Raw genomic sequence first — 24,463 nt, forward strand, 5'->3', positions numbered from 1 at the left:
TCTGAAGAAATAATAAGCATGCTTATTAAAGCTCTCACACATGCTCCTGGCAGATGAGTTACACCCCTGACTAATCCTGTAACTTTTAGATTGCTCTCAATTAAACTTGTATACTCTAAATTATTTTATTTCATATATATACTGCACATATAAATGAATCAACAAAAACATATGGAAAATTCACGTAAAAAAATAATAATTGGGTTTGGAATGCATGTGCTACTAAAAGTAGCACGAAAGCATGCTACTTTTGAGCTGCTTTGTAGCATGTGTATTCCAGGCCTTATATTTTATAAAAAGCATAATACTCTCACCTGACTTTTCAAAGCAAACCGTAATCTAACACTCTGTCTTCCACAAATTTTCTCGCACTGTTCTTGAAAGCTATTTACACTTTTTGCAAGCAAAACAAAATCTGACATGCTCAGTCTGTCCAAACAGCCATCCTGAGAATAAAAATTTAGCAAATAAATATGGTAATAAAACTCTCAAAATACAAATTTAAGTACTCTACTGCTACAAATAAGAATTATTCAGTTTTCAGACAATAGTTTCATTCTTGGAATCAGACCTGACAATGACATTCTCATACAATCTTTTTTTTTTTATCAAAATTTGATTTTTTTTTTTTTTGAATTGATACATCTTTATATGCCTGATTTTTCTTAAAGTCACCAATGAGAATTAGATGAAATGTACCGTATTCGCATGTATTAGCTGGCATGCAGAGAAATTAGTTGTAAATTCTGGATAATATTTCAGCACCTGGACTCAAACCAAGAGCCAATTGAATTGGCTGATTTGAATCTTGTGTACACTTTGCATTTTAGCATTCTTTTTGCTTTACGAATGAATACATTCTAGTAGCTCTAAATTTGTTTGCTTTTGCTACCACATCTCAATTTATTAAAAGTGTCTCACACTAAGCAAATTTCTCTCATGTAGGTTAGGAGAGTTAAATGGGGACATAAGAAAAATTCTTGATCATGTGTGCAATATAGGAATAAGCACAGCAAAAAATTAAGTAACTGCACTGCAGCAATACATAATGTTATCAACATAAAAACACACAAAATGCATTATCTATATTTTGTATTAAATTGATGAAAATTAAAATAGAGAAGTAAGCAAATACTTAATTTTCATTATTGTTTTCGAATTCCTGAGCAAAACATGCTCGCTAAAGGAAAAAACTATAATTTTATTCCTACTCGCTCATTTATTCAGATTTCATGCAAATTGATGTTGGCCTATCAGATATATTCTGTGATCCTTATTAGACTTCGCTTTCTTTGGCATGCTGGGAATGAACCAGACTCTAACATTTAAAAAGCTGGCATTCCTTGATTTCTCTAGCATACCTGCAAGTGCGGGAGAATAGGATAAATAAAAATGAACTTCACTGCAATTGTGTGCATCCTGGTCTTTTTTGGGAAATAGCCTTATATAGTCAGTAGGACATGACAAATCAAAAAAATAGTTAGGCAGCAGCCAGATTTCTTAGGAGTCAAGCTTAATTTTTGTTCAAGAAAATTTGTCCTAAATAATTTTTTTTGACTTCTCTGGGGAAAAAATGACTTCTCATGTTAAAAGATGTACTGTAATGAAATTAGAAAATTTTGTGTCATTTCCTTAGACTTTAATTTAGCAATCACATATACAGATATTTAATGCACTAGTACCGATTTTCTAGTCTGTCTGGCACCTAGGATTTGTCAAGTCCTTTAATATAGTAACGTTCAAGAAAAATGCATACTTAGTTGAACAAGTAACATAAAAGCAGGGTTGGTAAAAAAACCATTTTTTTTCGAGAAAAACCTAAAAACCGGGTTTTTTTGGTTTTAAACTGGTTTTTTTTTATTTCAAATAGTATTAACATTAAAAACAATAAAATTTCTGAAAAATCATTCAAACTTCTAATAATTATTGAAATAAAATGTGTTAATTACATTAATAAACTATTCCCATATTAATTAATCAATAAATATTTATTACATTTTAACAAAAACCAACTTTTGCAATTTAATTATTTTTTGCTTAACTCAATGGATTACTGTGTGTTTGAAAATTCTTTTAATGTTATTAGTAATCATATAATATATAAAGGTTTTTCTCCAGTTACTTTCAGTATACTTAATTAGGAAGCTATTTTGCAAAAAGTAATAAAAATTAGGTGAATATATTGTATTTAATGAAGTATAAATTATGCAGATTAATTAGCAATGTTTTACGATATACAGGGTGATTATAACTAAGGTTCTGATTTCAAAACACTGTAAAAAAAGAACGATTGTCAGAATGAATTGGAAATTGACATGGATATTTCTGAAAAAATTCAATTTTATTTCATAAAGGGGAAAAAATACTTAAAAATGTAAAATTAATGACATCATCCAACATGTGGGAAATTTGCTCGCAGAATGGAAACGATAGCCAGTCATGGCAGAATGATACCTTAATTATAGCATTTCACAATTTCATAATTCATGGAAACATCACAAAAAACGAAGTAATTGAACAAATAACTACAACTTCCTCAAGAAATGTTAAATATGTTGTCCACCGTGTTCTGGCTATGAGGTGAAAGCACAAAAACTCTTGTTCAACAACAGATCAGAGTATGACATGGTCATGATGTGGATGTGCTTGCAATTCACCTTTATTAAATCAAACGTGCCCCAACGTTAATATTCCTGAGGAACTTCTAACATATAAGAGATGTGCTGGAGATTGCAATTCACCAAAGTTTGCAATCTGACCAGTGTTCATAACATTTTGAGGTACCCCAGCCAGAAGTTGCAAGGGTTAAGTTGCATCCTGTTATTGTCAAAATGGGTCTTCAGCAGCTGCTTTGCTGGTATTGCAATGTGCATCTTGACAGAAGTTGTTCTATCCATACACTCATGCTGTGGAAGCGCCGAAATGATGTGGTTGCATAAAATAGATTGTACTGCTGACCAAGTACAGCATCATCTACTTGCACATTTTGCACAAGAAACTTCCATTGCTTCAGGAGTATCCATGCCAATTTTCAAGCCATTCTGACCAGTACTTACAGTATAGTTTTGGAATCAAAACCTTAATTATAATCGCCCTGTATACAGTTGATTATTTTTCATAAATCTGTTACTACTATACATTGAACATTGAAGGACCGGACACACCCCGCTTCCCATCTCAGAGAGTTATCGAAGCTTTCCCGGGGGATGGGTGTATCCGGAAATTTATTAATTTATGTGAAAATAACAATGATATACATATATACAATAAATAATCTGGAATAAATAATCGTACAAATTGTGATCATATAGCATCATCCACAGATAATCAGTCCGTAATTGTAATAGTCCTTATATAAATAATCAAAGAATAATTTTTGTCTTGTATGTGATAAAATCTGGAAGTGAGTTTATCCAATCTAGAATATAACAATCTCGGCAATCAAGCTGTAATAAGATATAAATTGACGTCTATATGTACGGCATCTCCATTTCATTCACACCCGCCGGAAAAGGATGAAACAGTTGACACTTGTCTTCTTGGGCGTAAATTGTATCGATTATTAGATGTCGGTGAAACAACCGATGCATGTCTTCTTGGCCGTAAATTATACTTTTTAATAGGTAACCGTGTTACCTCTCTTGTTGGCTCGTAAGACGGGTCCTCTGAGCGCGAATGCCGTCCCCTTGATCCCGCAGCTCGTGTCTTATTGTGGAGTAGATGTAGGTTGCGGTCCAGGAATCGAATCAACCTCTGCAAACGTTGAAAGTTCAGAGGGCTGTCTAGAATTCTCATTTTCCAAGTCTAGAATTCTCATTTTCCATTCTGGGTTCTGGCAGTTGGCCAAAGTGGAAGTCTCTCGTCTGGGGACACGTGGTTATATAGTGCCATAGGGAACCATTTGAACCGCAGATTACTACTATACAGTAGAACCTTGATTAACTGGGCTTAATGGTGAATATATAAAAAAAACTACTGAATATTAAGACTGGGAGATACACAGTAGATGTGCTCGTGGGAAAGAAAATGAAAATGTCTGTGAGGTAATGTAGTGTGTAAATGGCTATGTCTGTACATTGGTCTTTGTCCTTTAGGGACAGCTGGTGTCTTTATTGGATTATACGACCACCTGCCCCTACCATGATCGTGTCACTACTATTGCTGCTTCTTTGTGAAGGGAAAAATAAACCCTGTGAGATAATACACCACTACATTTAGATGTGTGATGCAATCTTTATTCATGAATTTGCTAAAGATAGAGCATCAGAATTTAGCCATAGGTTAGAAAATGTGGTAAGAATGAGAAATTTTGGCTTCTGTAATTTCAAAACCGTCTAAGTGTTCATGTGAACTTTTCTGTAAAAAGGTAAAATTTTTCTTTCCATTTCCGCATTAGACACGTTCCATTTAATACAGGTTTTTTAATGTGTATTTTGGCACTAAAATTATGGGACCACAATTTTTTTTCTGTTAAAAACAGGTTTCCCCTTAATACAGGCTCCATTGAAGACAGGTTTTACTGTATTATATATAATTTTGGATTTTTTGCAGCGACTCGCCTCATTCTTATTCCTATATATTCGCATTTTCTCCCTTCAATCAATTATTCATTATCATCATCATCATAACACATACCTCATGATGAGACTTTGCAGAGAAAACTTTGGAACAGCATTCGTCAGCACGATCACACACAGAATATATGAGATCTTTCATGTTCGACATCAAAGTGGTGTAGTCTTGTTCCGAAACCATAACCTCTGCTTCAGCATCACTGAAAGGATATGTTCAATCATTTAATATAAGACATTGGGATTTTTTTGTTAGTATTCTACAGAATAAAAAAAAGAAGTGTGGATGTTCATATGATAGAACTAGTTTCTAATGTCCAACCTCAAATGGCCTTATACGTTATAGTAATGAAGAAACCTAAGATAAAAATAGAAAATTTTTTCCCTTTTTTTTTCATTTATTTATTTATTTATGGAAGGGAGGTACAAAATTAAAAATACATTGCATAGCTGTCAACTTATAAAAATGAAAATTAGGGAGATTTTTGCGCGGACCAGTATTTTATAGTAAAACCACTCCCTAATAAATACAAAAGGGATTTTTCCAAGTAAGAATAATAATTGAAGTCAAATAAAATAGGGATTTTACACAAATGGAAGTTAAACCCTTGGGAATAAAATCCCTATGCAAAAAACAACTGAAATTGGAGGCCAAAATTTCAATGGTGATCTAAAAATAAATATATATATTGTCTTCAATCAGAAACAATGTGAATAAACATTCTGCGCGAATGACCCCAAAATCGCCGGAAGATGAAAGAAAAAAGCGTAAATTTTTGAAGAACAGTGACTTTTTGTGACACTTGCTTGATGTTTTTTTGATTTCACATGGGTGATGATGCCAGTCTTTCCACCATGACAGATGTTTATGTCCTTAACACAACTTGTAGCCTTTTCAGCCTTTTTCTGGAACGTTTGATGAAAAGAGATTCATTGGAATAAGTATCTTTAAAATTGATGAAATAGTTTTTTGCTTATCAGTATTTATGTTTTGTTATCGCACGTATGTAACTTCAACAAAAGAGGAAGTTTTGACCGATCAATTATTATCCAGGACTATTTGCTGCAAAGCTATTTCCCTGCCTGATAAGACAAACAACTTTTCTTATCATCATCAGAGGGTTTGTAAAACTCAGATATTTTCCGCTATCCCCCATTTACGACGTGTGACATCTCATTTCGAAAGGGGAAAAAAACCAAGGTAAAAAACTTTTTGCCCCACAAGAAATTCCTTAGGGATTGTTTTCAGAAGCGGCATTCTTTTTAAATGAAGTAGGGAATTTTTAGGGACAATTAGAGATTTTTTGTGATTTTCGTAAAAATTTGGGAGATTTAAGAACTTTTCGGGAGGTTGAGAGATCAAGCGAAAATTTGGGAGACTTGGCAGCTATGACATTACATTTACTACTCATAATTAATATTTAAGTTCATATTCAAAAAAAAAAAACAAACGAACATACAGCAATTGTAAGGCTCTTCCCTGATTGGAATTTTCTGAAGCTGACGACTTTATACCGATCCCAGCAGCTACTTGTGTTGTATATTCCATGACTATGAACATTGCCTGGGAAACAAAGATTGAGCCACAATTTTATGCATAAAAATAGATGGGGTGAAAAAAAAGATTGAGCATAGAGATAAACTTCACGTTTTATTAAGATGAAATAATTCAAGTTTCTACCTGAATTCTGCGCAAAAGAAAACACAGACTTTTTGAAACCAGCTGAAAAGTATCTAGCCATTTCATGTAATTCAAAGGACGAAGCTGCTCTGCCAAACTAAAAAGAACATTAGAGCAGATCATTAAGCATGCTTAAAATAAATTTTCTATAACATTGCATTTATCCCAGACTCTATTTACTAGAATAGATGAGTAAGATAAGATTTAATGTAGATAAGAGTTTGATAAAATATTGAAAATCCATAAAAAAATTTGTATACAACTCTATTTTTCTCATAAACAGCATACTTAATCGGAAGCATTTATGCCAACTTCACACTTGGTCAAACTAAGAAAGAACATAATTCCAATGTAACTGTTTCAAACAACTTGACAGAGGTCAAAAACCTAAAAATGATTTCAACCAATGGTAACTTGAAAGAAAATTAGCCGAGTGTCTAGTGCCCTTTAGATGTAGCTTAATCACAGATTTAAAAATGCAAATATACATGGAGATCAGCCTAAAACTTCAGTGCAATGTTTGCTTGATTACAAACAAATACAACATATTCAGATCACCTTTTATTTTTTAACAGTTAATCAGATTGGAACCAAAATTTAAAGCCAATTCCAAATGACATACTTTTGTATCCCCCACTGGGTTTTCAATTCAAGTCAAACCAGCTGCCTTTTTCACGACCCCTTTTTTCAGAGGATTTCGATTTAGAAATGAAACAAAATTTTTAGAGGAAAAAAATATCTTTATATCTAAAAATTAAAAATCAGAATTTTGATTATTACTTGCCAGTGTTGTTTTCAACTTCAACATCTTCTACTCCTGATATGACTTCAATGACTGACTAGAGGGCAAAACAATATTTTAAAATTTATATAATGGGCGATAGCTAAGAAATTTTAAATTTTAGGAGACATAATAATTGAAAACATGAAAAAACAAATAATAAAAATAATAAATTCATAAGAGCACACTCAAAAGTGAATCCTTAAGTTTTTTTATGATGATATAATTTTATAAATGATAAAATAAATTAACTGGAGAATCAAAATTAAGACAAGTTGCATGAATTTCAATAATAACACACTAGTTGATGCATTTTGTTACCAACCTGTTTAACAGCAGCATCAATGGCAGTATAGCACTCCTCTTTGAACACTTGAACAAAGCTATAATTATTTTGCCGAAGCATGCCAAAAAGAATAGATACTAATTTATCCTGGGGGGAAAAATAGACAAAAAATTTTGATTTTTAAAACATATCATGCAAGAAAAATGAAAAAAAAAAGAAAAAAAAAAAGAGAAATAACAATTTTAACTTCAATACTGTGCAAATATTACATTACTTAAAATTCAATACTACTTAGAAAAAAAGTTTGGCAGTTGTGACTGAAATAATACAGTAAAAATAGTGACTCACAAACAACTACTGGATACTGTATTTTAAGACTTAATGTATGCCTTACTTCTTCCATAACATTTTCTTCCATAGGTGGTCTGTTCAAGTCAGATGTCACATAGCGCATGAAATCAGTCTGCATCATCTTACTTATAACTTTCTCCATTTCTGACAGCTGTGAACTCAAATACCTGATGAAAAAGAGACATTTATATCAAACATTCATTATACAGAAATATTTAGTAAAAAATAATTGAATGTCAAGTTTTAATATAAATCACTTTGTTCAAGTTAACTGCTCCAAAATTTTGTTTTCCTAATTAAAACTAGCATAATGCTCTGCAAGAAAAATAGATACCTAAAACTGTGAACACCAGCAAGCTCTTGAACTAAAACCTCTTGTGTGGTATAGATAAGATCGAGAGCCCCCACAAACTCTGACGTTCTCAAGAGAAGCTGGATGGTTGGTTGTGTCTGGTGTACTGTTGACATGAATTTCAACTACAAAATAGTTAATAAAATATCTCTGTGACAAACATGGATATACAGCATATTTTCAACAATATTTTCTGTGTTAATACAACAAAGTGGAGCATTCTGCTCGATTTGAATACAGGTGTGTTAAACACCAACTTGCCTGCAAAAATATTAGATGTACTTTTAAGAAATAAAGACAATTTTTTTTACAAGTTAATGTGCTCTGAATGTGAACATGATAACAGGTATAACAAAAATTACAAAGTGGCAGGATTAATGTGATTTTCACATTAATGCACTTTTTATGTTATTTATGAATAATTTTCACACAAAAATTTTATGCCTCAAATAATAAATAAAAATATAAACTGTAAATGGGCAGCAATATTTTGTGAGCATGAAAAATTTTCACCTCATGATCACCTGTTTTACAAAACCTTGATGTTTCTGAAAAGTCAAGTTGTTTGCATGAAAATGCAATGCAAATTTTAAAAAAATTCCTAGGATGACTAGTGATCAACTTTAATGATCAACTAAAAAATGCAAGCGGATAAATCTGTGTTTGCAGAGAAAAAAATAATTTTTAACGATGCTGCAACCTGCAACAGCCATTTTAAATGACAGTGCGATGTCGAAAAGAACAATTGAATTTTCTGTCCAATTTATAGAGCTGGAATGTAGAATGCAAGGTACTTAAAAATGGGAGCAGTCATGATATGTGAATCTTGACTAAGTTTTTCTCACTACAGTGGAACTTGTATGAAACAAAACATTGAGTGACCGAAATAATATTCCCTTTTAGACAGGTTTCTGTTCCATAAAGGCAGTAATCATCGATGGGACTATGTTTGATTCCACTCAAACATATTTTCATCTCATACAGTGACTGTCTTATACCAGTTTCCACTGTATGCAGGGTTTGTACAAATGATAAGATTTTAAACATTTATATTTTCAAAACTATTATACATAATGTAATCTGTGATACATGGAAATAAGGAAAAACATGCAAAGCTGTTTTTTTTCCAACATCGCTGAATAGATGACACAGCAACACTTTCATACAACTCAGTGACTAAAAAATTGACTGAACCATTCTTTTTTCTTCTTTTTTTTCCAGTTAAAATTTCCCAAATGCATGCTGCCAAGAAGTGTATATTCAACAACGTTGCATATTCTAATAAACAAAAACGTTTTCTCTCGTTGTCACTATTTTTAATTTCAGACACTGTGTACTATGGAAGTGCTATTATCTAATTGAGCAATGTTGAAAAAAATGTTGACTGAAATTATATGATGAGATAGCAGAATGAACTCTAGTTTTCCTTGCAAGAAAATGCTCAATCATAAAAGAAATGTAAAATTATTCCATAAATGTGACTAAACTAAAATGAAAACTCACTTTATTATACAGTTGAATATAGTTTCCTTGTCGCACTTTCAACCTGAGAACTTCCATAGGAGTTTTTACAATCACATCTTCAATTTTGTTGATACGATCTCTGTAATCAGGATGGATTGCAGGAAAAAATATATAATTTATATAAAAACAAGATAAAGTTAATATTACATAAAATTATGTCTCAAATAATGTTTCGTAAGTCATATAAACATGATACCTCAGGTCATACCTCAAAGAACAAACACAATGAATTACATGAGTTAGTTGGTCCATGAGAGCATCATGTGATGTCATAGCATGGAAGAACGCCTCTGATCGCAAGGAAATTTGTTTTGCTATCTGCACTTCAACAACATCTAAGTAATGGCTCATCTGCAGAAAAGCAAAACTGAATTTTTAAAAAGCAATGTCAAAACAAAGTTTCAACCCCCGATCATCATTATATTTTTTACACTCATAAATACTCAGAGATAAAAATGATTTCTTTAATAATTTTTTTATAAATTACAAACAAAGTTCAAATTCCAAAAATAAGATCAAATGATTCGCAGTTGAATTTCATTTCAAGTTTCACACAATCCTTTTATATGAAATTTATTTCAAAAATGTTTTTGATTTTTTAAAGCCGTATTGATTTTATAAAATGGAAATTTTACTACATGACTGATTTGATTTTATAAAATGGCTTATTTTATTAACCAGTGAATTTATATGTGTGGGAACTATATTAGGAGCATCTACAAATGGCAAAATAAAAATTAACTATAAATTGTCTTTGATTCATTCACATGAATGCAATGACATAATACTTTTGATAGCATACCAAGTATGATTGCAGAAGTGTGTGTGTGCAATATGCATTATAATCCATATATTTATCTGTATCTAAGGCTTTATAAGTTCTTTTATAAAATTTGAAAAATGCAACCAACAAGTATAACGGTTACATTCAAGCAAATGTAACGAATATGTTTATTGGTTGTGTTGCTCAAGTTTTGTAAAAGATCTTTTGCCAAGGCAACCATAAATATCTTTTATGGGCATTATATAATATTTTTTCATGTATATATAATTTTGTTTTTATAATTGCATTTTTAATTGGGGGTGGCTGTATGTTAGAAATACGTGTCATCCATATTTGTTATGGGCATCTTTTTTTCTAAGCCACCTTGTTGGGCATTTTGCCTGTTGTGGCCTTGTACAGTCAAATACTGTTATAGCAAAAATCTTGTTTTAGTAGACTTTTCTAATCCCCCAGATAAGTTTACATAGGAACAATGCTAAAACCTGGAATTCCTTTATAACAAATTTATTAATCCCTTCTATTGGAGTTCATTATAATGGGATTCGACTGTATTTGCATTTTTGTAGAGTAGTACTGGTCTAAATTTAATTAATTTTGTATTTTTATTTTTTGCTGATGCTGCTTGTTTAAAAGTATTTTACCAAGGCTCTTATAAGATTTGCCAATAATTTTAATATATGTTTTATTGATTTAAATTGAATATCATCTAATCAAATCAAATATTGTGTGATATCTGCATTACTTTAAACCAAGTGGAACTTGTTTTAGAAATATTCAAAATCACTTTATTCGCCTACAAGTAGTTTACGCTGTTCATCACATCATAGCTTTCACAGACAAACTATTCAACTTGTGTTTAAGAATCAAGAACAGTAGGTGTTTAATAAGCAAAAAAGATGTTTGTAAGTCGAGGCTTAAAATGCAGCACAATAAAGTATGAGCAGTCATTCTTAAAGACTTATTGAGGAATCATATATATATATATATATATATATATATATATATATATATATATATATATATATATATATATATATATATATGGGAATAATTTTTCAATAAATTAGCCAAAACTTGTGTATTATATAGTATTAATTATTAGTTTTTCCTTTTGTGATACATGTTTTTATATTGGGTTGCTGTATTTTGGTTATATTTAACATCCATATTTTTGTGGCCATCTTTTTTGAGCCACCTTGTTGGGTATTTTGTATTTATGTATGAAGTTCACACTTCATACATAATTTGTGTGAAACATTCAATGTAACCAAATGCATTGTGAGGTGCATTTTGTGCAGAGTGTCATGACCATCGTTGAGGACAAAAATTATTCTCGGGAATGAATTTTTTTCTCTCCATAATGTTTACAGCATAAGTGTACAAGCTCCAGCCAGCTGGCCAATTATGTGCAATCAATAATTTTATGCAACTTGCAAAGCAAATTTACAAAAAAAATTTGATAAAAGGTAAAAAATTTTATACTTCATATTGAGTCAAATATGTACACAAAAAAAGGGAAACTATGAATATTGATTGATGTACATGAAGACCTCCCTCCATACCAATAAAAGAAATTACCTATGTCTAATTTTGATTTCATCATTATTTTTATTCCATATTTGGCTAATGAAGGAGTAATTCAGCACTTGGCCTATAAAGAAATTTCTGGGCAAAAAAAAATTGTCCACAAGCAGAAAAGTTTGTGCATCCACACACTAGTAATTAATATTTCTTGTGAATTAGTCATTATTTAAAAAAATTTTAATAAGCAAACAATTTGATGACTCATTAATCTTCACAATAGCAGAGTTGTGGTCACTACTTTACACAATGTAGAAGTCTTGATAATAACATTAATCCGCATAAATTATTATCATACATATTTCCTGTAATCTCTAGGATACAAAGTGATGTTTGCAGATTTTCAATACCTTTTCTTGCAAAAGTTTCACAGAATTTCTAGGTGAAGTGCTTCTACCAGTTGAAAGATGACCATAAAGTTGTGACCATGGGAGAACAGTGTTGAATACTTCTGGATTTTCCAAACTGAAGTCTGCTTGCATAAATATCTGATATGAAGAAAAAATATTTTTTAAATCATTATAAGCAGAATATTAAATATTTTATAATACATACTATTTTAATGTCAGAAAATTATCGTGGGCTAAAATTATTGTACAAAAAATCTTTTTCTTACAATTACAATTTTTTTTACAATCTTCACTCTTTTTTTCCAGAATGAACATTTTCTCTATAATGAATAATACATAATGTTTATAAACATACAGTTGGGCCAAAATTTACTAAATTTGGACTGATAGCTTTACTCGTAAAACTGGAGATTTGATCACATATTTATTTTTCAAAATTAAAAACTTGAAATAAATGTTGGGGAAAAAACACACCTTTGGCACATCCTGGATTTCCTGGAGAATTTCACCTGGAATTTGAAATTAACTTCAATTCAAGCACAATACAGTTTATTCATTGCACATATAACAACAAACATATGCACTCAAATGAAAGCCTTAATGGTTTCTAGAAAAGTAGGAAAAAAAGACAGATAAATAGTGAGATTTCAAAACCTTATAAAAGATCTGTATTTTTTTAACGTTCCACAATCCTATCGATCATTGCTGTTCCCCACTATAAAAGTGATTTACTATATAGTTTTACCTCCCCCACCGCTGTATCAAAATTGTAACCTACAAAGTTCCTGAATGTGCATGTGCTCTGCATGCTATTTTGTTCAGAAAAAAGTGAATATCAAAGAAAATTAATGAATATTGTCTCCTAGGCATTGATCACTAAAAAAATGTATAAGTTACTTAATTGGTATAACCTATGCAAATAGGCATTATAAGAATGTTTTATAAGAATTATAATAAACATATTTTTTCCCATATTTTAGTTTGCTCTTTTTTTTTCAAACAGTCTCCTGGAAAAATTAAGATAGCTTTATTTATATAAATTATCATGTACATAGTTTTTATTTTCTCCTCTCATTTCGAACAGAGAAACAGAAAGAAAAACTTTTTTTGCCAAACATCTATCTCATACTATGTTGTCAGAAAAAATTATGAAAGTTGAACAAACATTATCACATCACCTGTTCCTACTGTCAACATAGACTGTCCAATGTCCCCTCTCGAGTCGGAATGCCTTCTAAATGATGCTTTCCTTTCATTTTGTTTCATGCGCTTTAGAAAATGAATGACATGTTAGTTTCTCATCTCTCTATAAAAGCGATGGCAATAAATAGCACTAAATGACCTGAGAAAAGCAATCCAATGAAGAATACACCCTGAAAAAATTATTTTCTGCTGCAATAAAATAAGATGGTTGCATTTCAAGAAAAAAAACTGTTTACGAAAATACTAGCAACATGAGAAATTGTCAAAAATTGTCCCATGAAAGTTCCCTACAATATTTTTTTTTACCAGATCCCATAGCTGATAACAGAAGTTCTGGAACTATGTATTTGATATTTAACTTTTGCACTGCTAATCTCAAGTATTCTTTTCCGGATGGAATAGAGGTGATATAGACAATGTTTTCTAGTTTTATTAGCATAATAGCCCAGAACTGACATTGATTTTTTTTGTTTTCATCCTGGAAAAAATGGAGGAAGAAGAAAGTACCTATACAGAGTTTCATGATTGGTGAGAACTTTCATACAACTAGCGTAACATTTAAAACATAGATGGACAAATCTATTATAACTAAGGGATGGTCTGATTAATAGGGTGAATTAACCGATCAACTGTTTTAATCACAGTTGTAAATTTGAGTTTACTTAATCGACTCAATTAATCCAATAAAAAACTCTTCTTTTGACTAGATTAATCCAATAAAAATTTGTAAATTAACTTGATTTATTTGACGGAACCAATTTAGGCATCTTAAATTATGTTCCCATAATATTTTAGATAAGAGACCATTTAAATAATCTTGAGTCAAAAATTATGAAATTTTTCCTCATTGGGAAATATCTACAGGTGGATTCATTGAAAAATGGTGAGGATTTATTTCAGTTCCAAAGCATCAGTCCCAATAGGGACAACCCCCCCCCCCCCCCACTTAGATATTTCCTACAGTTTCTGGGGGAAACAAGAAATAGCTAGTATGAAGATCGAGAGTGGTTTTAGAAATCAGTGATTAAACTAAAATAAGTTATTTTTTAAAGAAAATTACAAGATCCGAATCAAGAAATTCCAAGGTTGACATGTTAAGCATATTAAATAGCTTCAAGTGAATGGCCAGAATTTCCTAATCTATTCCTGTATTTGCTTACATCTAGAAAATAGGAGTCTGAAATGAATAAAATATATTTTTCTATAGCAATCAATTGATATTATGTAGTTACCAATACTAAGTTTGTTATAAATGGTTAGAAATCAAAAATAATCTATTTAAATTTGATTAATTAGTTGATTAATCAATTAAAATTTTTGATGAACCAATAAAAATTTTAATCAATTATCAGCCATAACTGTAAAGTCAGGGATTAAACTATAGCACCGTTTACATGGGAAATGAAAAATGCAGTTTCCATCAGTCCACAATAGGGAAAAATCCGTAAGGATTATGGGAAAGGAGTATGTACCATGAAAATCCACATAAAATAGGGTGTAAATATTTCTGCCTCTTTCTTCACTCCTCTTTCCCTACAAAAAAGTCATCAAGCGGGTGCCAGAACTTCCAATGCCACAGCAATATTGCACATGTAAATGGGACTTTCAAAAGATTTATAAAAGCGATAGGAGGATAGCGTTGTTAATGAATCGTATGTAAAATCTCGATCAACATGTGGTGTTTGCAAGGGGGACTGAAATTTTCAACTTTAAATAAGACTTTGGTGCTTGTGAAAATGTTATCTGAATTTGTAAATTTCATTTTCTGAGTATATTTTGAACATATCTGTTAATTTTTTTCATCATGAAAATGGTGTTTTATAATTTAATATGTAATTTTAAAAAAATTACAAAAAAAAGTGACGAATCCCTCCATTTCTTTCGAATGTGTGTCTCAGTAAAAGATCGTTTTGAGGAAATGATTAAAGAAAATTGAAAAATTATTTAGTGAATAAATTAATAGATGAATGCAGTCATGTAAAAAAAACCCATTGTTTTTATGAAAACTTTTTTTGTTGATTTTTTTAAATGCATTAATACTTGCTGGGGTCAAAATGGCACTGCAATGCCAGTTACACACAGAATTTTTACAATGCCAGGTAAGGGTTAACTAGGTTTCCCAACCTCAGAGATTTCAGAGGGTCTAAGAGATTGGAACTGAAAAAAATTAACTTACCTTTTTTACATTGCTGTGCACTGGAAACAATTTTGTAAAAAGGTCTGTGACCGTGCAAAAAGTCCGTGAAACAGAAAAAATAATCCTTGATACATAGTAACAATATCTACATAACATCTCTTAAAATGATTCAAAGGTTTTGCAATATTTCAGTAGTTTGTTTGACAATATGACTTTTCACAGAGGTTGTGGAGGTGACAAACCACACTGGTTCGCGAGATGCTACCCTTGCTTAAATAAGCTCTGACTGCAACTTAGGTTTACCTCTATGACCAGGCTTAAAGACTCATAAGCCCTGTTCACATGTGCACTATTGCGGTAGTATTAGGAGTTCTGAAACCCGCTTGATGACTATTTCCCCTTTGTAGGAAAAGAGAAGGTAATATTCACACCCTCTTCTATGAGGATTTTTGCAGTGTATACCCCTTTCTCATAATCCTTTGCAATTTTTGCCTATTGTAGAGTGAAAGAAACCAGATTTTCCATTTCCCATGTAAACGGGGCTATAGTCTATGGATTTCAGCCTTCAATGTTTTTGTTACAGGATGAAATTTCAAGAACCATCTGGTGAGTGTGTCATAACCAACAATACCTCCACTCAAACTCTTCATCGGACCAAATTTTCCTGGATGCTTTGCCTGCATTGTAGCTAAATTCAAGCTCCCAATGCTGAAATTCTTGAATTTGACAATGGTGAATTGTGTTAATGTCGGGCACAGTTCAGTCCAATCATAATGCATTTCATAGGGACAAGAAAGATCTACTGAAACGAAGCTGGGCTGTGTGTATTGTATGTTAATAAACCATTAATATGTTTTGTTCTTTACAAAAAAACTCACTAGAGGTAAAAATAAATAAAATCGAACATACCTTTCTGGCTTGCCTAATATATCCTTCAAAGTGGCAATAACCTATTTGTGGAATATTAGGGCAGACAGGTATAGGAAAACTCTCAACAAATTTGTCACCCCATGTCTTTGTAAAAAGGTCTCCTTCTCGTTTTGTGCGTCCAGGATCGTTCAGAACAGGCGGCAAATTCTGGGTACTGTCATACACAGTCCACTTATACTGATCTTCTACAACATTGGGTTGAACACCCGGACTAGCTGCGAGAATATGTTGATATTTCTGGCATAAGTTCTCCACAAAATCATCTTTGTCTACTTTCTTTTCTTCATCTATGTAGGGGGGGGGGGGGGGAAATTGCTTTTTTTAGTTTAAAAAAAAAATCACCAGTTGATCAAATATACATCAATTCAAAGGTCTAGTACTGAACTGATAATAATCAAATACAAGTTATAGTAGGCACATAGATGATTCAATCATTTTTCACTTTGCAACTTCATTGTGAAGCTCAATGGAATCAGTTTGTTCATTGTCAATATGCACTAGCGACTTTGCCTCATCACTTTCATCATCTGCATCAGTGGTTCTTAAACTTTTTACCTTTCACAACCCCAGTGCAATAAGATTTACCTTCTCGCACCCTCTTGGATAACACATCTTTAAACACACAAGTTAAAAAAAAAATCTGTTTTTTTCTTTTTGTAATTGATTACACTAATTATTCAATAATTAATTTCTATAAATTCTTTTACTTATTGTTTACTGTCTTTTCGGCTATGGCTAATATTTAATTTTGTCCTTTTTATTTTTGAAAATTAATTCAAAAACAAAACTTAAAGAACTTTAAGTATTTTTTTACATGTTTTTGAGATTTGGAAAAAAAAAGATCCATTCAATAGCTCATCACTTATTCATTCCAGCCTCAACAACTATAAATTGATCTTTCTTCAAAAATTTCAATCAAGTGTCAAAGAAAGATCAATTTGTAGTTGTTGAGGATGGAATCAATACGTGACGAGCTATTGAATGAATCTTTTTTTTCGAAATATCAAAAAAAATGTAAAAAATAGTAAGTATTTTTTCTCCACCAAAATGTAAAACAAGTATGCTGCTAATCGAGTTTTTACAACATTAAGTTCATATGAGACATCTTTGAGAGCTGAAGTCAGAAGATGAGGCATCAAAATATTGGTACAATTCCTATTTTTTTATTTTTTTTTAAGAATTGAAAAATTCAATTTTTATCGTCATTTCAATTTTTTTTAAATAATCAATCAACATGTTGTAATTTTTTTTTTCTATCTTGAACCCCCAGTTACGAACCACTGGTCCACATCCAAGGTTGACAAATCCCAGGTGATATAGGTCACCGTGGCTGCTACGACTACTAAACCACACATGCATTTCATCCATATTCCTCTGCAGAACTTCTAATGGATTTGGTGCATGTTGGAATGGGCGTGTATGTGCTGTGAACCAACTGTGAAGTTTGTTTCTGTACCATGCTTGTTATGTGCAGTGCTGCCATCTACCATCAATTTCTCCAACTATGACTGAAGTACAATGATTGTACCTTTGTAGGCCTGTTGCTTTCTGTGGCGAGACTTTTCTTAAAGGGGCCATTCAAGTATTACGTCATCATCGATGGGGGGGGGGGAGGGGGTTTGGATAATGCTTATGTCATCAACCACCCTTTATGAAAATATGAAATATTTTTAATAGCATCTTACTCGGTGTGCCAAAAACGAGAAAACATTTTGATAGTTTGTGGGCACTTGAAGTGACATCCCCCTATTGATAAGTGCCCTACAGAGCCACTTTAGTGATCTCTAAATTTTTCGTGGATACAAATGATCTGGAAATGTGTCTGGGCCGCTTAAGTGCTCTAGAACTGTGCAACGCATCACTCAAGTGATCCGTAATTATATGCAGCGGATCACTTAAATAATCTGAGAATGTGCCGCAGGTAACATGAGTGATGTAGAACCGCACTGGGGCCAGTTAAGCGCTCTAAAACTACGTCACATGTCACTCAAGGGATCTCTAAATGTGTCTCGGATTGCTTAAGTGTTCTGAAAATGTGCCATGGGCCGCTTAAATGTTCTGGAATTGTACCACGTGACACTTAAGCGATCTGTAGATGTGTCGCCTGGTTCATTTCAGATAGCACCCCAGGGCCATATTTGGTCTGCAGGCCAAGGGCCTTTATGCGATTTATCATTATATGGCTTAGAGGGTGGGTCACAATGAATTTATTAAAGATAAATTTTGAGTTCATAGCCTTTAAATAACATTGAAATTAACAGAAATTGATTATAATATCATGCAAAGGTATTTTCTTTCGAAATTCAATTAAAAAAAATACATTTTTGATCGTGGGAGGGGGGCACGAGTCCCCCTATGCACGGTCCGTGTACCACAGTACCCCCACCGTGTACGTCTCTGATCCCACCAATATGCATTAGGATTCAGAGGGGCAGAGCTGATGATGAAATTTTGCTGATAATGGGGGGGGGGGGGGGTCGGAGTTTTACTGACTTTTGCTGACAAGGGGGGAGGGAAAGGGGTCAAAAATGGCTGAAAATTTGCTTACGTAATACTTGAACGGCCCTAAAGGCAAGATCGGCATGCATTTAGCGCCTGTAAGTTGGAACCACAGAAACTCAACTGCAGCCGACCACCATTGCAACGACAGTGGAGCTCAAACCTTGGTCCTCACAATGCGAGTCTGTCACTAAAACCACTCGGCCACCACAGTGGCGGCCATGGCAACCAAAAACTGGTATTGGTTCCCTAAAATTTTTCACGAGCAATGGATTATGAGGATAATGCAATATAGCCAATTCCCATTTTAACGAATACAATTATTAAACATAGTACAATACTTATTGAATATAGTACAATACTTTACTTATTGTATATAGTACATGTAATCAGGGCCGAACTAGAGGTGGGGCAAAGAGAGTGACTGCCCAGTGTGGAAAAATTTAGGGGCAGCAAGTTGTAGGGGGGGGGGGGAAACAAAGAACACCATTATATAAAATTATCGAAATTCAAATTGGGGGGGGGGGGGGCAGCAAAATCATGATTGCTCCGGGTTGCAAAAATCCTAGTTACGGTCCTCCATGTACTTGACTACATATTATCACTGATTGATGGGGGTATATTTCTGGAAATTTGTGTCCCCCCCCCCCCCCGAAATATCCGAACATAAGCTGCCACTGACTTTTCCAATTGCATAGATAAGTTTACATAGGAACAATGTAAAAACAACCTTGAATTCCTTTATAACAAAATTTCATTATTACAAAATTTTATTATTACAAAATTTCTTCGGTCTCTTGGAGTTCATTATAACAGGATTTGACCATATTATTAGAATTTATGTCAGCATGTCTATCAACATAAGAGGTTGATAAGTGCTGGAAAAATAGTTTTTCCAAAGAAAAAAAAATGCTTGGGTCCTGAAATTATTTTGCTGGCATCAAAATATTTCATTAATTTGTCATGCTTTGGTCCACATTTTTATAATCAGCAAAATTTTAAACAAAAATTATGCCCTCTTTTTTTTTTTAGTGGATTTATGGGGGTTCATACCTCCTTTTCCCATAATCCTTTGTATAACTGTAAGTGCTGGAAAGACTTAATGTAGTGTCTTCCCAGCACTTGCATAACGAATGTCAAAAATTTGATTAAAGTCTGTTGCTCTTTGTGGTGAGAGTTTTCAACAAATCGATCGGCTTGTATTCACACTTCGAAGTTGGGACTCGCAGAAAACCAACTTCAGTCAACCACCAATGTGCCGCCGGTGGGATTTAAACCTAAGTCTATGGCTCTACACGATTCTTAGTTTGTTGCTATGACCACGTGACAGTACAGTGGCAACTGTACAGTCTTGTGACTGACAGTATTCACAACACTAGTGACCCTGCACAGCGCAGTACTTATTGTTCTCCAGTCCCAGAATCCTTTGCATTATATCAGGTACAGGTTCTCTTAATAAGTTTTTTATCGCTTAAATACTTATGGTCAAGATGGTCTTATTTTGCTATCCTCAAAAACAAGTTTCAAGTTAAAAATGTATGGCCCCACATCCTATAGCAGGGCCCCTAAGGTGGGATTTTTTGGAGGGGGGGCCCAGACAATATTTTTCACAAGCCCCTGTATAGTGAATTATGTGAAAAAACAAAAAAATTCAAGAACTGTCCAAGGACTTCAAGTTGGACCCTTGTCAGTCCATAATTTTGTGGGGGATCAATATTGAATCAAAAAACTATAGTCAAGGAGTGTTGCCCTATATGAGCAAAATGTGATTTCGATGTTAATTTATCATGAGGACTTGCACTAATGCGGGACGGGATTGAGAGCGGGTATGTGTTAAGTGACACAGCTCTGCATAGAACTTCCATAAGAAAGAAGCTCACTAAAACCCAGGTGACAAGTTCGGGAAATAGGTAGTCAATAAAATTAAACTAGAATAGGAGAAAGAGGAAGGCGGCAAAACCATGAAAATATCTTTGCTGCTATATAAGGTTGGGGGTGGAGCCATGAGAAAAAAATATGGTTGAAATGGCCATAGGTGAAATAAAAGGTTAAAAAACAATGTATCAGGTCAACCACCACAAATCTCGGCCTATGAACTCAATATCCTTGTACCCAAAATTTAGAAAGGATAAGAAACCTGTTTGTTTAAAAGCTGTATGTGTTTTGATATTCAGGCATGTCAATTTAGAGCAATCCTGCTCAACCTTTCAAAGAGTGTTAGCCACTCGCTTGGTTCGAAAGAGTGTCGAGAGTCACATAAGTGATTTGCAAATGTGCTGTGGGTCAGTTAAGTGATCTGGAACAGTGTTGCAGGCCACTCAAGTGATGATCATGTGATATGTAAATATGCTGAAGGTCACTGAAGTGATGATCATGTGATATGTAAATATGCTGAAGGTCACTGAAGTGAGAATGTGCCATTGACCATTTAAGTGATCTGTAACTACTTTACAGCACATTAACTCCAGTCACATACCACCATGCGACAGTTTCCAACCAGTAGAGTTAGGTGGGAAATGCACCATCTATTGGTGGTCACCCCAAGATCAGTAGGTAAAGAACTTGTTTGTGATGTTCCTCTGTCCAGATTGAAACCCATGGACCTTGATGGTAGCATTCATAGGGAAAGACAAGTATCTTACCACTGTGCCGCAAGCTATTTAAGTTAGAGGTTCTCAAACTTTTCCTACCCGCGGTGCCCCTTTCCGCTGATCAATGTTTAACCATGGCTGCCCAGAGCAGTTTAACAAATGATCTCTTCGAAAAACCTTTGTCAAGGCAGCTTCTCCACAGGCCCCTTGACAAAGATTGGCGGCGCATAGTTTGAGAACCCCTGACTTAAAAGTGATCTGAAACAGCTACCGGGTCACTTAATTGATCTGTAAATTTGCTGTGGACCACTTAATTGGTCTGTAAACGTGCCATGAACCACTCAAATGATCTACAAATGTACCGTGGACCACTTAAGTGATGCGGAACAGTATTGTGGGTCACTTAAAGTGATCTGGTAATATGCTACTTATTTAATTCTTACGAAATTACGTTTGAGGTCATGGGCCACATCAGATGACTCTGAGGGCCACATTTGGCGCACGGGTCATGGGTTGAGAATATACCCACGATGCAGAGCCATCAAAATCATGTAAATATGAAAGCACCGAACAAGCCAAACATGCATTCACACACACCCGAAATAGCCAGAACATGATGTTTCGCAACATGAAATTCATAGTCCTTCTCGCTGACTCCTTCGAGAGGTAACGAACTGCACACATTGTTCATACCATAACAACACACGTAGGAGCCTCCTTCCTTCTTGCAGTGTGTACTTCGTATGTGGGTCCTGAATTCAAGAGGGCTTTTGAACACAACATCTAGACACAACACGCAGTGTCTCCACGGAGTCGTCGCGACACCCGGCGAAGTCGTCATCGGGAACGACACTTTTACACATTTAGTCCGCACTTCCGAGCACTCACATATATCCAACTAAAAACAAACTTGCCAACAATTCAGTAAACATTGTACTTCATTGAGTTGCCTGTGATGCCAACTTCACATGACTAATAATCATACTCTGACCATATATCATGGATGGAAAATTTTTGAACACGGGACATTACGATTCTCGCCGAAAAAAAATTGTCAAAATTACTGAAATTCTGACGATAGGAAAGAGACTTTCTGCTTATTATGATGAGTTGTACCCAGAAAAGAAAAGTTATTTGTCTCTAGACGGTATCGAATCCGGACAAGTGTGCTACCAATGCACCATAGAAACACAACTTTCTTTTCCTTTTGATCAAAGCGACGATACATCCCTTATCCACCTGGCGTCCCCCCCCCCCCATTTCCACGTAGTTTTGGCCATCTAGACTTTTTGTAAAAATATTCTCCTCCTTCTCCTTACCGACAGACCAGTCACGACCCAGGCTCTGTCCCTCCAGGGGATATAAGCCTTTTACCCTTGCGGGTTGGGTCGAGCTGGAAAGACACCCTCCTTACCGGATCGTGGCTCGCTGCAATGCAAAAATATCTCGTTCATTGACGTATTTTCGACATGCCAACTTGAAATTTGTTGTTAATTCAAGGATTAAAACTATCTTCCCAACTCATAAATTATACCGGGGTAATCAAGGCGCCGTAGTTAGCCATTTCTGTGCCCCCCCCCCCTGTGCAAGAATTTGAATTTAAGCGCCTTTTGGCCTATTTTTGGGCCTCCTTCCAAGTGGGCCCTGTGGGGGTGCACCTTCCTAGTTACGGCCCTGAGGGTAATTACTACCACAAATAGGAGTAATAATAAGTCTCACATAATTATTTGTCATGTTTTCAAACTTTTATTTCGTTGAATTCATTTTAATCCACTGCAATTCGAAGTAGTACTTTATTTACCGCCATTGGCGATTTTGTAGTTATTTTAGCAATAGTTGGTAACTTTGCTTACTTGTGGCATCATTTTTGGCGATAATTCACGATGTTATGTGTTTTCAAGAAGAATTATGGTCAGCCTAAGAAAATAGGACATGGGGATTTTAAAATTTTCAGGATGGTCAAACCATCGCAGACTGAAAATAACGAAAATGTCCTGCAAAATGGTCACGAAAGCATTGATTCAGTGTCATACACATAATTATTTTCAAACAATCACAAATCGTTTCTTGTTCTTTTCAGAAATCTCGGCAGTATTCTAATTTTGATTGGTCTATTCAATGCACACATCAAATGCGTGCATCACGGAATGTTTAAAATTTTACTGCCATCGAATTTCTTTTTTTTTTTTTTTTACATTAAAATAGAAAACGAAATTAATTTGATTGTCAAAATTAAACTAATTCCATATTGAAACTTCAGAAATTTTATTATTGGGTCCTGTTCCTTGTTCGGATATTTATATTTTCCGGTTTTGATTGAGCAGACGACAAATCATTATTTACGTTCGTGAACTTCTGTCAATTTAAATGAAACCTGTCATTTTGTTACTTTGTCGTAGTGAACACTCAGTGGATTCGCGTTAGTTTATTAATTAGATTAAATTATTGTCTCGTTATTAATAAGCTTCATTGTTCGTGATCACCGTATCTTGAGGGGGAAAAAAGGTATGTTTATAATAAAATATTATATAATGCTCTCAAGACCCCCCCCCCCACATCCTGGAACCGTGACCCAGGGCCTACTTCTCATAAGTTCGAGCCCTGGGCAAATATGAATTTTCGAGGCCTCTTGTAGTGTTCTTTCTATGTGGTGTTTTTTAGGTAGAGGCGTGGGGACCCCGTGCCTATGATATAAAAATCAGTGAATTTTTTGGGGCCCTGAAAATTTGTAGACTGTGTACGTGACCTGTTTGCCCATGCGAAAAACAGTCTCGGCCGGGGCATCGATATTTGACATATTCTCAGAACAGTGGTTTTTCCCCGTCCTAATAAATTATAATTT

At 33.9% G+C, this 24,463-nt stretch overlaps 1 protein-coding gene across 2 annotated transcripts in view; it reads right to left on the reverse strand.

Annotated features, from left to right (window-relative positions):
• The window catches only part of scat (VPS54 subunit of GARP complex scat), a 37,621-nt gene extending 15,046 nt beyond the window's left edge, over positions 1–22,575 (reverse strand). Inside the window, exons 1-15 of one of the 2 annotated variants that reach the window (XM_089245756.1) lie at positions 22,219–22,575; positions 16,511–16,818; positions 13,440–13,530; positions 12,736–12,770; positions 12,262–12,399; positions 9,755–9,897; positions 9,526–9,625; positions 8,005–8,147; positions 7,714–7,837; positions 7,359–7,466; positions 7,033–7,091; positions 6,253–6,349; positions 6,032–6,135; positions 4,636–4,774; positions 315–446 (exon numbers count right to left, since the gene is read on the reverse strand). In XM_089245756.1, the coding sequence (XP_089101882.1) occupies positions 315–446; positions 4,636–4,774; positions 6,032–6,135; positions 6,253–6,349; positions 7,033–7,091; positions 7,359–7,466; positions 7,714–7,837; positions 8,005–8,147; positions 9,526–9,625; positions 9,755–9,897; positions 12,262–12,399; positions 12,736–12,770; positions 13,440–13,530; positions 16,511–16,818; positions 22,219–22,462 (1,965 nt within the window). In that variant the 5' untranslated portion in view covers positions 22,463–22,575. The remainder of the gene's footprint in view (positions 1–314; positions 447–4,635; positions 4,775–6,031; positions 6,136–6,252; positions 6,350–7,032; positions 7,092–7,358; positions 7,467–7,713; positions 7,838–8,004; positions 8,148–9,525; positions 9,626–9,754; positions 9,898–12,261; positions 12,400–12,735; positions 12,771–13,439; positions 13,531–16,510; positions 16,819–22,218) is intronic. The other variant, XM_089245757.1, reaches the window with a different exon arrangement.
• Positions 22,576–24,463: the final 1,888 nt, after the last annotated feature.

Source organism: Pholcus phalangioides, unplaced genomic scaffold (genome assembly GCF_987345545.1).
Source record: "Pholcus phalangioides strain wild (caught in Gottingen) unplaced genomic scaffold, Ppha-v1.0 ptg000016l_1, whole genome shotgun sequence".
Classification (NCBI taxonomy): Eukaryota; Metazoa; Arthropoda; class Arachnida; order Araneae; family Pholcidae; genus Pholcus; species Pholcus phalangioides.